The 13405-nt window shown below is 37.4% G+C and overlaps 1 protein-coding gene across 2 annotated transcripts in view; it reads left to right on the top strand.

Moving 5' to 3' along the window:
* TMPRSS15 (transmembrane serine protease 15) overlaps positions 1–10531 on the top strand; it is a 92038-nt gene extending 81507 nt beyond the window's left edge. For both annotated transcript variants that reach the window (XM_087817926.1, XM_087817927.1), the window contains 4 exons: positions 1842–2023; positions 3313–3408; positions 6412–6551; positions 10376–10531. In XM_087817926.1, coding sequence (XP_087674052.1) covers positions 1842–2023; positions 3313–3408; positions 6412–6551; positions 10376–10531 — 574 coding nt within the window. The remainder of the gene's footprint in view (positions 1–1841; positions 2024–3312; positions 3409–6411; positions 6552–10375) is intronic.
* The last annotated feature ends 2874 nt before the right edge of the window (positions 10532–13405 follow it).

Raw genomic sequence — 13405 nt, 5'->3', positions numbered from 1 at the left:
TTATTTTACAAATGTGTTAGATGGATATAATTTCAAAACATGCCAAAGTTACATATATTAGTCTAAAGAACTCTTTTAGAAATTCACCCAGATCCACTAATTGTTTAAACATTATGCTCTGAAATCTTTCTTTCTTTAAAAATCTTTCTCCTTCTTTCTCTCCAATCTGGAGAATTTTTTTTCTCAACCATTCAACCATTTGATAGTAGGTTAGACATCATGCCCCTTTACTGTTTGATATGACAATGTGTTTTTATTAAGAACAAGGATTTTTTTTTTATGTAATCACAGGAAATCATGGAAATTTAACATTAATGAAAAAACAATTATTTAATCCACAGTATGTATTTATTTTTGTCAATTGTCCCAAGTATGCCCTTTACAACAATTTTGGTTTGTTTGTATTTTTGCCACCCAAGAAGCAATCCAGGGTAATACACAGCATTTAGTTTCTATGCCTCTTTGGTCTTCTTTAATCTGCAATAGCCTTTCTATCTTTCTGTCTTTCTTAGCCTTTCTATATTTTTTTTTTCCTGAAATAATCACATAGAAATTCAAAGAAATATATGTAGCTTATTTGATATAAATTTAAATTAATAATAAAATAATGCAGTTCAGAAAAAGAGTGCCTAACCTCCCAAATTCTTAACTTTGTAAGTGCTGTACCTCATCTGATAACTATACATATAAATATATGATACGAGAGAGCTTGTAGCTAACACAAAGTTTCATAATCACCATTTCCTTTCATTATTTTAAGGTTCTGAATAGAAAACCAATGCAAACTATAAACTGTGAAGATCAAACATACATGCTTCAAGCTACTGGTCTAATTAAACACAGTCTGCAGCAACATTAATCTGACACATTCTTAGTGATTTCCAAAATTGTTATTGTGCTACACAGAAAATAGCCTGTTTCCCATGTTTTTATTTCTCCTGCATGTATAAGTATCACTATGGGAAGGAAATATTTCTCCAACATATATAATTTGCATTTCTCTCTCAAGTCGTTCCACAACTCTTTCTGTGTCCATGTAATTAACTTATCCCACCGAACAAGTTCAACACCATGCTAAACTAGGCACTTGCAGCTGTTAAGAATTAAATGACTAGCTCTGTGATCATTGAAGTTACTGAATTTTCACTTGATTGTGAATGTGGCTTAACTGACTTAATTCCAGATCCTCACTGGTAATTTTTTGGAGTGAAAATGCTGCAGCCATTAGCACATTTAAAAGTCCTTACACACTTTCAAATTATACTATTCAATTCAATATGTCCTATAAGACAAATATTATTCTTTACCAATACTTTATTGATGACCAACATTGTATATGGAAAATTATTCAGGTTCATTGTAGATGAAAATTACTCATTTATGTTAGAGTATAAGCATCATAATAGGTTTTACTGCTTACCTTAAGTCTGTGTAATTTAATGACATCTTAAATGGGAGAATGCTCCCGAGCCTCCTTCCATTACTGCAATAGCTGCTGCTGTTGTCGGAAGAAACCCAGACCAAGATGCCATCCCCACAGTGGGACGTGCTATCATAGGTGAGTCTAATGTGAAGCCAAAGCCGAGAACCACAATCTAGAACTAGAGATCAAGAGGAGGTTTAGGAAGAGTGATAGAGATTAGCAGTAATTAAGGCTTCCTCTGTGATCCAATAAGAAAAAATAGAAATTAAAGGAATATTTTTAAGGAAAAATTCTTCAGAGAAAATCAAAAGCATTTTAGGATGGGAGCATGTAGTTCTGAAATACCTTTAACGAAGATCTCTTGGAAGTAACTGTGGTGGATAGAGAGTTTCTTATACATCTTTATTATAATCTTCAGGAGAAATTTAGAGCCATCTAAGTGGAAAGCAGTCCTAGGCCTGCATACGACATCGAATCTGACTTCTCCTCAAGTAGTGACCCGGCTGATAGATCAAATTGTCATAAACCCACATTACAATAAACGGAGCAAGGACAGTGACATTGCCATGATGCACCTTGAATTTAAAGTGAATTACACAGGTAAGGCAAATCACTTTTTCTCATCTCATCTGCCCAAATTAATTCAAAATTAGATTTAAAATATTTTTTATCAGCACCAGTGCATTAATAGTCCATAAAAGTTGAATAATTTGTTATAAAAATTATCATAATTTAAATGGAATTGAGAATGAAAAAGAAACATATTAAATTACCTTCTGGAGCTATTAAAATCCAACTTTCTAAAGAGTTGACCAGTAGAAAAAAACTCTCAGAGCCCTTTATAAACTCAAAGGAGCAGTCTGGGGGAAAAAAAAAAATGGACCATGTTATAATGTATGTCTTCTCCATTTCTCATGTAAAAGAAAGGCAAGCCCATCTGCCACAAGGGCCAGAGTAAGACAAACTGAGAGAAGAGCACATGCTCTAAGAGTAAAGTGAGTAAAAACTGGCCTCCATAGAATAAATTTTAAAGGAGATTAAGTAATATTAATAAAGCGGCAGACAGGGGGCTTCCTCCGAACACCTAGATCCTGTGAGAGTCACTTGAGGAGTGAACTTGATCCTGAAGGGCTCCACTCAACTCCAGCCTTCTCTCTGATGGCCTTGCCAGCTATGGGAAAGTGCTGCTGTGTCCTTGCTCCTAGGGAATTTGGCCTCCACATGTCTTCCAGCACCTCCTGAGGGCAGACAATTACTGTGGCTGGTGCTATAGCCCTGTCCCCGAGGGTGAAAGCCATATCTTACTTTTTGTCTGCCCTGGGACTTCCATGTAGTGGGTTCTTTAATAAATAGGTGACCTGTAAATTGCTGGAAAAGGGCTTGAAAAGCCAGTGACCAATGCTAATGCTTCCATAAGTGCCCTGTAAAACAATTGCCTAAAAGCTTTTTCAATGTGAGATATAAGGAGAAAATAAAAAAATTAAAAACCCTCAGAAAATTTGCCCAACTTTCTCTTAATTGACCCTAAAAAAAACAACCTTAGCAAGACTTTCACAGACCTGGCACTATTTTCTATTCGGTATCACAATTATTTAAAAATCAAATATAAGTGATTCATTCCAGAAGTGCAGCACTGTTTACATTACGAAAGAATGATAGGAGACAATGTGGAGGACCCTAAAAGGCCACCAGTGGTACCTAATCGACTGTCAATAAAGCACTGCTCCCAAATGCTTATTTCCCCCCAAGATTGGTGTCTAAAAAATGTCCAGGCTGTATAAAACAAAAGTACAAGTGGTTTTAGATGAAATGTTTAAAGTGATTGGGTTTTAAAACTTGTTAGAAATGCACGTGCATCTATTCTAGTTTATGTTTTGTTTTGTTTACAGATTATATACAACCTATTTGCTTACCAGAAGAAAATCAAGTCCTCCCTCCAGGAAAAATCTGTTCTATTGCTGGCTGGGGGAGGGTGGTTCATGAAGGTAAGTTATCATACCCGCAAAAAGAAAAGGTTTACTGAAAGAGTATGCTGTCCTGTGACTATTTTCAACATTGTTTTGCAACTCGGATGCTCTATTTTATGCACTATTTCTTAAAGGCACTGTCAGGCTTATATTCATGTATTGTATATTTGTATAGTTAAGAAATTTTTTCCAAATCATATAGAGCATATTATAAAACTATAATCCTTATTCGAGGGGAATTCAAGCATCCCCAAAACTCAATATCTAATTTTTGTATTATAAACTCCAATAAGGAGAAAAGGTACATCTGTTAAAATGAATATAACCAAAGGTTTCAAAAGTATACTTTTGTACAGCTCATAGAAGTCTCATCAAAAGCCATATTATTAGCTGTCACATTTCCCAAATCAATAAAACTATCTTTATTTATTATCTAAAGATCTCACAGTCACATTTTCTCAAATGAGAAAGAAATCCCTTCTAGCTTCAAATGCTTATTCTGCCTACTGACAAGAAGACTCAGATAGAGCGCAAATCTTACATTGAACAGTATAAATTGATACGCTGTTGATCAATAGTATTATTTAATAGCATGTTTTCCAAACACAGAAAAGATGCATATTAATAACAAACATGCTTTTTTATAAAAGCATTCCAGTCCTTCATGCCCTCTAAGCTTAACTGCAAGTCTCACTGGCGTCCGAATTTCTTATAGGACTTACTCCATCTAGGAGGAGTGTTGACTACTCATTAATAGTTAAGCAAAAAGGAAAGGCATTGTAGTCTGGTGGGAGGACCTGGGCCCTGGAGTCACAACAGATCATAGATCATAGCAACTATATTTGCAAATACTAATTGTATAAGATGTATTTCAATCTTGTGATGAGGTTCAGTCCCAGTAGCAAAGCATTCACAGCCAAAATATCCTTACTTCTTGTAAAACAAAGCATAAAGTCTAAGTCATACCCCTCCCCTGATGATTCCGACAAAGGTTCTTCACTACGATCTCATTACGTTGCTGGAAATGCCTCATGTCTACTGTCCATAAAATGTATTGAAGTCAAAGACTGTCTATTCTTCTATTTCCTCCACTTGAAAAATGTCATGATTTATTTAACTTGAAATCTAAAGAGCAAAGATGATCCCTAGATAGATATTTTCTCTATCAGACTTCAAACTAGAAGCCATTTTTATAACCACAATGTAGACTCTTCAAAACAAATTATCCAATAATGAATAAATTTAAGACTCTTTATTCCACAGGAAATGGGTATTCTTTTTCAGAGCTGATACATATTGTTACTAAAGATATGCATTTAATTGACTTAGGAAAGGTCTCTAAGAGTGGTATGGAGCCAAGAAAAAAATCTGTATCTGAGGTCAATTTCATTTAGAACTAAACAGTCAGATCATGTTTAAATACTTCCTAGAGGATGGCAATTTGAATGAATTTTAAAAACTCTGTCTTATGGTTTCCAGCTACTTCATTTCATAAAATCTCAGTATCCCCCTTTTGAGTATTTGATACTGAGTAATTTTGCTAGAAAAACCATAAGCATGTTCTTTACCAAGAATAAACGAAGTTATATTAGTTGATTAAATTAAGGCAATTAGTAAACTTGAAATAAATTTACTGACTTTTATTTGTGTGAATATATATATATGCTCAATTATTCTCATGGCAATTCATATTGACAAAGAAATATCAAATGTAAGGACACTACTCAGATTTTCCTTAACCAAAGAGTTTTACCATATACCCAACCAATTTTTATTCCTTGACAAGCAACAAAATTGGCTTTGATTTTTATTATAAAACGAAAGTCTCCCACCCATCGTCAATTTTCACAGCATGGATGGCAGTGAGGCACTGAGTTTTCTTCTGCATCTTAACCTCTCCAAAGTAAAATCCATTGTTAAACTTGAGAAGCCATCCGGTGATGTACTGCTGGAGTCACTGGCACCAGCTGGAAATATCCATTTGTACACATCTCCCAACTTCAAGTTCACTGTCATGCTGGTGCTTTGAATAGGCCATGGTTGGAGTGTTTATGCCAAGCAAATCAGCGGGCAGTACCCATTTGGGCTTTTTCCCCTTTGAAAACCAGTTATTAAACATTTACCAACACACCACTGAGTTATACATATGTTACTTTGGATCTAAATCACACACACACACGCACACACACACACACGCACGCACGCACACGTTTCCTGTCTTTTTAGTTGGAAATGAGGTCACATCCATTTTTGCAACAACATTGGCTGTCAGATGTACTAACCCATCTGCAGCTTTCTGCCTCTCTTGAGGAGCCCAATAGAATTGCTAGTTATTAGAAAGTGCTTATCATGGACCTTTTCTGGGCCACTAGACACCTGCTTGTTTCATTTCCCTCCTGGGCTTAGTATTTCAGTGAACAGACATTCAGGTTTCCAGCGGATGAGTCATTTTGTAAGGAGCATGGAAGTATACTCTGCCACAGAACGCCTCCTTTCCCTTCCCCTGCACGTGCAGGACAAGCTGAACGCCCGTGGCTCGGGGCACAGTCCATTCGAGCTGTATCTTCTGTTCAGTGTGCACCTGCTCAGCCCCACAGCATCACAAGGAGCTGAATACCACCATAAAGGAGCACTTCAGGTGCCAAATGAAAGCACTTCTGGATTTCTGAGCCATTGCTAATTTCCATGAATGAATCTCCTTGTGTTGATGGGCTTTCCCGCCCCCTGCTCCCCATGACCAATACTGTAAGTTTAAAATTACTGAACATGCCTAAAGACTGTCCACTACTCCTGCTGGCCCTTGGGAGCCAAAGAAGTGCTTTACATCCATTTGGCAAAACCCACAGATGGGCTTTATTATGTACTTTAAAGTACAAGGTTTAGCATTCAGTGCCATTATATATACACACAGTGCTAGGTAATGAGGGCGAACCGTTGAGATAAATAAGACTGATGGCGGCTCATTGACTGATGCTCACAGATCACTTCTGACTGGCTGCTTGTGTTATCCGTTTTGAACAGGTTCTACTGCAGAAATATTGCAGGAAGCTGATGTTCCTCTCATATCAAATGAGAAATGCCAACACCAGATGCCAGAATACAGCATTACAGGAAACATGGTGTGTGCAGGCTATGATGCAGGAGGAGTAGATTCTTGTCAGGTAACTAGATCAAACTCTCACCCTGAGTTTCCAGAAAGCATTGCTGTATAATGATTTTTATTGTTTAACAATGATTCATAAGTAAAAAAATCATCAGGGTCTTAACTTCATTTCTTCTATAAACCTGGGACTTTTGGCTTTTGTGGGCAATTTATATAGTACTCCTTGGTCGACCCAAACATTAGAAACAAAGCTGATTTTTACCAGCAAGGGTTATAAACCAATTGTCCTTAGGGCCTAGGCATAAAATGTTAATGTGGGAGACAGCCAGGCACAATATGCAGTTGTGAGCCTGGGGGTGAGCTGGAGAGTGTACACCTTAGCAACAAGCATTTCTTTTCGAATTTCAATTCTTTAAAACCCTATGCAGACTTAAAACAAACAAAAAATAGGTCTCTCAGGGTCAATTTGGCCTGTCAGCCTCTAACATTCAACCCTGATTTAGAGCATGGTCTAGATGTCTAGTGACCCAAAATAATTTCTGGATGAAAACCAAGCTGGAAGCCTGGTTAGAGCCAGTTTACGCTTACTTGCAAGAAGGGAAATAAAGAACTTACTCAGTAGGCTGGTATAACCCGGGGCACAGAAGCTCCTATACTGGAATTTTCATGTTATCTTTGGCATTTTCTTTTAGAGATGTGATAGCTTGCACTTGGTGCCTGTCAATACTGCAATATTTTTTTTAATACTGCAATATATTTGAAGTATTAATAGCTTTGGATTTGTGTGACCTTCAGAGAAAACTCTTACCTACAAACTACCTTTGAAGAAGGCAAAATGTCTTACCACCTTGAAATAATGTTGCCATCTATTAGCTGCCTGAAATTCACATACACTCGACAAATAAAGAGTAACCTGCTGGATTTTAGAATCATCATTAATTTTTAGGCGCAGCATGGAGTAATCATGAAGAGCATGGATTCTGTGCTCAAACTGCTCTTATTTGACCCTATTGGCAAGACTTTGGGCAAGTCACTTACGTTTTATTAAGAGGTTTAGATAAGATAACACATTAGGGCACTAAGTAAGCACTAAGATATTAATAGTTCTATTTGAAAATTAATAAAATATTAATGCACTGACATCTACTGGATTTGATTACACCTGATAGCAGCACTGAACAAATAACACACAAATGCGGAGGTAGCAATTTATACTGTAGGAAAATGGTTTCACTTGTTAGAGTGTGAACAATTTGTTACCTATATTAACACAGAAATGTCATAATAACTTGAGTTGATACCAGACTTTTTAACAGACACTTAAGCATCTGTATATGTACCCTCCAGTTAAATCGATGTCTTCAGTCATGTAAACTAAACCTTCAGCCTAGCTCTACATTTATTCTGCTTTGATGAACACTGGCAAAGTCAAGACAATAGGGTAGCTTTCTTCCAGTTTAAAATTTATCTCTGGATCTTATGCTTTCCTTTAAAAATGAAAAGTGTGCAAAAGGTAAGATATATTGTCACTGAGAGGGAAATCTATAGAATTATTGTTCGGGGGGAAATCAGCTGTACAACTTCAATTACAGTTAATGGGAGTTGTGGGGCAGACGCCTCATGAATGAGGTAGAAAATATGACGGCCAATGCTACTGATGTTCAGGTTACATTATGCCAGTAACACAAGCCAGATCCCTGAAACCATGTATTTGGCTCTGATTTCTAGAGTTTAAGCACGGGACTCATTAGCAAGTAAGAAAGCTCCCACACAAGGCAGTACCTGTAAATAAGTTAGCGTGATTGAGAGCTCAATAGTCTAAAAAGTCATGATTTTTTTTGTTCGACTTAATACTAAGTTACGCAAGAGGAGTGACTGATAAAATAGGAATACATTATTTGAAATTACGAAGATGTTATGATTGACACATCACTTGACCAAGTTCTTTGCAGCATTATTTCCTCCCCTATAGTGTCAGAGATCTTGCCTTATTAGTCGTCCACACGTTCTTGAGGATCTTTTAACTCACCAAAGGCTCGCATGGGCGAGGCAGTTGTCTGGACTTTAAGGCACAGCGAGTGGCTGTGGAATGTCCTCTCTACATAAAACTAAGTGACTGACACAAAGAGCAAACTTGCTTTGCTCACCATTCAAAGCCTTGTTCTCTAGCAGGGGTTTTCTAAGTGTGGCCTGTAGTCCCGCAGAGCACTATTACCTGAGAAGGTGCCATCAATGCAAATTCTCAGGCCCCGACACAGGCCTGCGGAATCAGAAACACTCAAGGTGGAGCCCAGCAAGGGGTTTTTCTCACATCATCAGATGATTCTGATGTACTTGTTTAAGAAATACTACTCTAAATAAAAGTGGCCACCAACGTTTACACTCGTCAAAGAAGGTAGAGATTTTGTTTTTCTTTGCAAATATAGCATCTAAGGGGAAACATACATTTTAGGCTAATACCTTATGTTCTGGAAATTCACTCATAATTTCAAAGTTCTTACACATCCCTGAGATAGTGGGAGAAGGAACTGTCTTCATCAGACACATCAGAAAATTAAGACCAGGAGAGATTATATAACAGAGCTGAAGTGGAGTAATTAGAAGATGGGAAGTGATAGAATTAGATGTCGGTCTCTCAACCAGACAGACCACCCAGTTGTTGGGCACCAAGCCTGCTTGTGGATCCTTGAATAGTGTGAACTGGGTAATTTAAAATCCTTGATCATGTCATCAGTGTCTGGTTTTTGCTATTTAAAAAAATTAAAATATTTTAGAAAACATGGAGAAAACCAAATGGCTCTTTTAAACTATCAAAACAGTTGAGGTTTATTTTTAATAACTGCTAAGCCACACTTTTGAGTCTGTTTACTCTCGCCTTGGGTCGATAGTGTTCCATAAACATTTCTGAACCCGTATTGTGGACTAAGGGCTTAGGAGGCAGAAATGAAAACTGTAGTCCCTGCCTTCAAACAGCTGGAAACCTCTGTCACACCTAGAATAGAGGTAACCTATGTTTGCCAATGCAATTTATGCTCCTCTGCACCCAAGAGAGAAAAGGTGCTTTCATACACACTTTCCCGCTTAAATATAGGTCCCAAAGGTAGTAAAGAATGGGGTAAAAAGACTCCCAGGGTATTTCTCACATCAAGCCTGGGTTAAAATACTCTATTGTGTCAATGATTTCAAGCAAAATACACAAGGCTTTAAATGCTTTCATAAATATATAAAAAGGCAGATTAATTTACATTTTTTACACACTTAACATGAAAAAATACTTGTCAATTTTGTCATTAATTAGTGGCACTATATGTTTGCATTATGTTCATTTGCAGTACAGACGTGCAAATAAAATCTATGTAATTAACTCTACCAGGATCTGCTATAATTAATATTTATGAAAATTAAAAACACTTCAATTGAAATCTAAGATGAAAATATGTGCAGTAATCACTAGAAATTATATCACAGATTAGCCTCTTTCAGTTGAAACATTAAGTTTTTTTCAAATCTGTTTGCTGAACACTGAAAAGTTAATGCTACCCAAGAGAACAGAAATCAATTTTATGTGCTGAGTTTTTAGTTTTTCTCAAGCACAGAATATGGAATAATTATCTTTTCCATAGATCCCTTCATAAATGTAGCATTTTAAAAATTACACATAAATGATTCCTAAGTTGTCTTAGCGTTTCTCTGAGTTCTTACTGAGCAGCAAAAGGTTCCCATTCTTGACCTAGAGTGATGGTGACCTAGAGTATACAGGTGACTTGCAATTAAATCATATTTTTAATCTTTATTTCTGAATTGATTTGTTAAAAACAATTTTATATATTAATATCAATTGACCCACGCACTTACAATTATCTTCTGTAATCTACTATTTAGGGTGATTCAGGAGGACCATTAATGTGCCAAGAAAACAACAGGTGGTTCCTGGCTGGTGTGACATCATTCGGATACCAGTGTGCGCGGCCTAACCGCCCAGGGGTGTACGTGCGGGGCCCGAGGTTCACAGAATGGATACAAAGTTTTCTCCACTAGAGTGTTTCCTAAACCAAACACAAAAGGTTCCCATTCCACTCTAACAAGTGTGAAAATTGAGAATTTTGTAAAAAATAGTTCCCAAAAGCCATTATTCTTACCTAAGCCACTGAAATGCTGGGAACAAACAAACAAAACTAATTAATCTCTACAGAACTAAGTAACTTTAAAATCATGCGCTTCGGTTTTATTGTGGACATCTATTCTTTCACAGATAGAATTTCCTTTGTTCTTAGTCATTATGTTTGTCATGTCCTCTTATTTAAAGGAATGTTATTTTAAATCATAAATTATACACTTAAGACAACTTAAGCAAAAGAACTGAAATAGACTGTTTTGCACAAGGTACGTTACTGTTTGAAATAAACTGCTGGAAATTATCCAGCGCCAGCTGCAATTGCTACTATCAGAAGTTCAGTAGTCTTCCTGCTTTTCTACCCAAATGTATTTCCAACTCATCCTGAGCATATTCCTAATGGTTTTCCTGCTCAGAAGAAGTACGTATTGTAAGCTTATGTCACAGACCTGGCCTAACTAGACTGCACATTCCTCTCAAATAAGCTAATCAAACGGCAAATGCAAGTCTGCATATAGCCCTAGTGTCAAAATAGAAGGTACATTACTGATATTATAGTTCTTTTACTGGATCCTTTAGTACCTGGGTTATTCATACAATCCATTTATTTCAAGCTGGTATTTTTTAATTTTCAGAAAATAATTACACATATTTAAGAAGTGAAACTATTAAAAATGTCTTTTTTCCAATATATGTGTGTTACAGTGGGTGTTTCTCACATGTGCAAAATTTAAACACAGCTGAATTGCCCATTAGAAGGCCAAAAATGTGGAATAAATGAATTTGTTTCACTGCTTTAATCTCTTGGATCATTTCCAGAATAAGTGTAAACTTCAGTTTCTCACACTACACAAAGCATATTGACTTATTTGGGAAGACAAAATTCATGCTTACTTAATGCACACACACATTCTTGAATGAGTGTATATGGTCCAAAGTAAAAGAAGGTTTAAAGGAATTGAGAGACGAAAGACGGGATCAATCACCGTAGGTTGTCCTGATGGAAGAAACGACGAGGCACTGGCGACCACTTGGTGAGCAATTGTGGAATTTATTCTTAGGCCAAAAATCAGGAGTCCCTGAACACACTATTCTTTTGAAGACCTTTCCAAGTACCTGTTCCTGATAGCTAGGAAGGATGGAACAGCAGGGGTAGGGTGTGCTGTTTGATTTTACTACCTGAATCTTTTCCAGAACCACCTGCATTTTAAAACACATGTGAACTATGCTCTGAAAAGACAAACACAACAGATACACACACCATGTAGTCCATTTTATTTTTCAAAGGTCAGCTAAAATTTTAAGAAGCCCTTAGGACCGTCTCAGGGCCATCTTCGAATAAGAGGAAAGTGCACTGTCCCACTCCCAGTAACTTACGAGTTTAGTAATTAATGCCAGAAGAGTGATCCAGGCCTGGATCAAGATAAAAAGCAAAGCAAGGCCTTTCCCCACGGCTCTGTCTCCCCTGCATGCAGCTGTTGTAGTCGCTGGAGGCAGAGACAATGGGGGGAGCCTAGTCTCCTTCCATCGGACCCCAGTTAAATGAAGACATTGGCAGTGGGAGCTTGGTGGGAAGAGGTAGATGCCAGCAGCTGGTCCCTCATTTTGCCCAGAAAGGTGGGTAGCCAAGGCACAGAGGAGTGCTAAATGTGGGGGGGCCTAAGCTTGGGGCGCAGCTGCCGTTCCCGAGGCCTCCCAGCAGCCGAAGAGGGGCCGAGGCCCGCTAATTTCTATTTTGCCTTTTAGTTTTGCCAACCAGCTCCAGTGGTGAATTGCCTTAACGACAGCTCTTTATTATCGAACCGAAAAGGACTGACAGGGAAAAAATGAGGTGTAAAATGCTCTATGACCACAACTTTCGTTCCCTCCACCCTTAAATGGTAATTTGTTTTCATCTGCATGTATTGATGCGAACGTGTCTGTAGTTTGTCCACTTGAGAGACTTAGACAACACGAATAATCATTCTTCAGAAACAAGAACTTTTATTTGGTTAAAAGGAGCACAGGGACATGTGAAGACCAGATAGTTACAACTCTCTCTTGAGATGAAGGAGCCACGGGCATTGAAGAAAACAGGGGATAAGACAGAGGAGCCCCAGTTTACTTTCCCAGCCAAACCCTCAACAAACACACGATGATCGATGCCCTCCAGTCATTTTTCACACTAACTCACAGCTTCTTTCCTCACTAAAATGTTAGTGTGCTGGCCTTACCTCCACACCAATGTGACCACTCACCTGGTCCCAACTGTGAAGCCCCTTTAGGTGCCGACAGAGGCTAAACAGAACTAGAAAAAAACCTTAGACAAATGATGCCACAATCTGCCTCCAGTTTTATCCCCAAACCCCAAATAACCCTCGTTTTGTGGTCAAAGGAGGAACCAAATTGATTCCAGAACCCTCAGCGAGCTATTTGTGGTTATATAGGCAACATGTGAAGACATATGATTTATATTGTGTTTGCCACTATTTTCGTTCTAGATTGAGTACATAATTTATACAATTATTAACAAAGTTATTATAAAATCTGTTGAGTTTTAAACTAAAAATAATTGTAAGGCACATGTCTTGCACAATTAAAATTAGACAATTCTTGCCTCTAAGTGAAATATTTGAGTGGATTTATACCACAGTTAATGAAATAGCTTCTTATTTCTGAAGAGATTTCTTATACACTGTCTGATCCAAAGCAGAGGAACTGAAAGATGAACCATTTCTAGAAAGGAAACTTTTTTCTATGGCAATGTATTTATGTGTTTGTGAATTCAGTTGACCACAATGATAAATTTCTTTAATCAA

Source organism: Miniopterus natalensis, chromosome 6 (assembly GCF_054644295.1).
Source record: "Miniopterus natalensis isolate mMinNat1 chromosome 6, mMinNat1.hap1, whole genome shotgun sequence".
Classification (NCBI taxonomy): domain Eukaryota; kingdom Metazoa; phylum Chordata; class Mammalia; order Chiroptera; family Miniopteridae; genus Miniopterus; species Miniopterus natalensis.
This window is presented reverse-complemented; position numbering and strand designations above follow the sequence as displayed.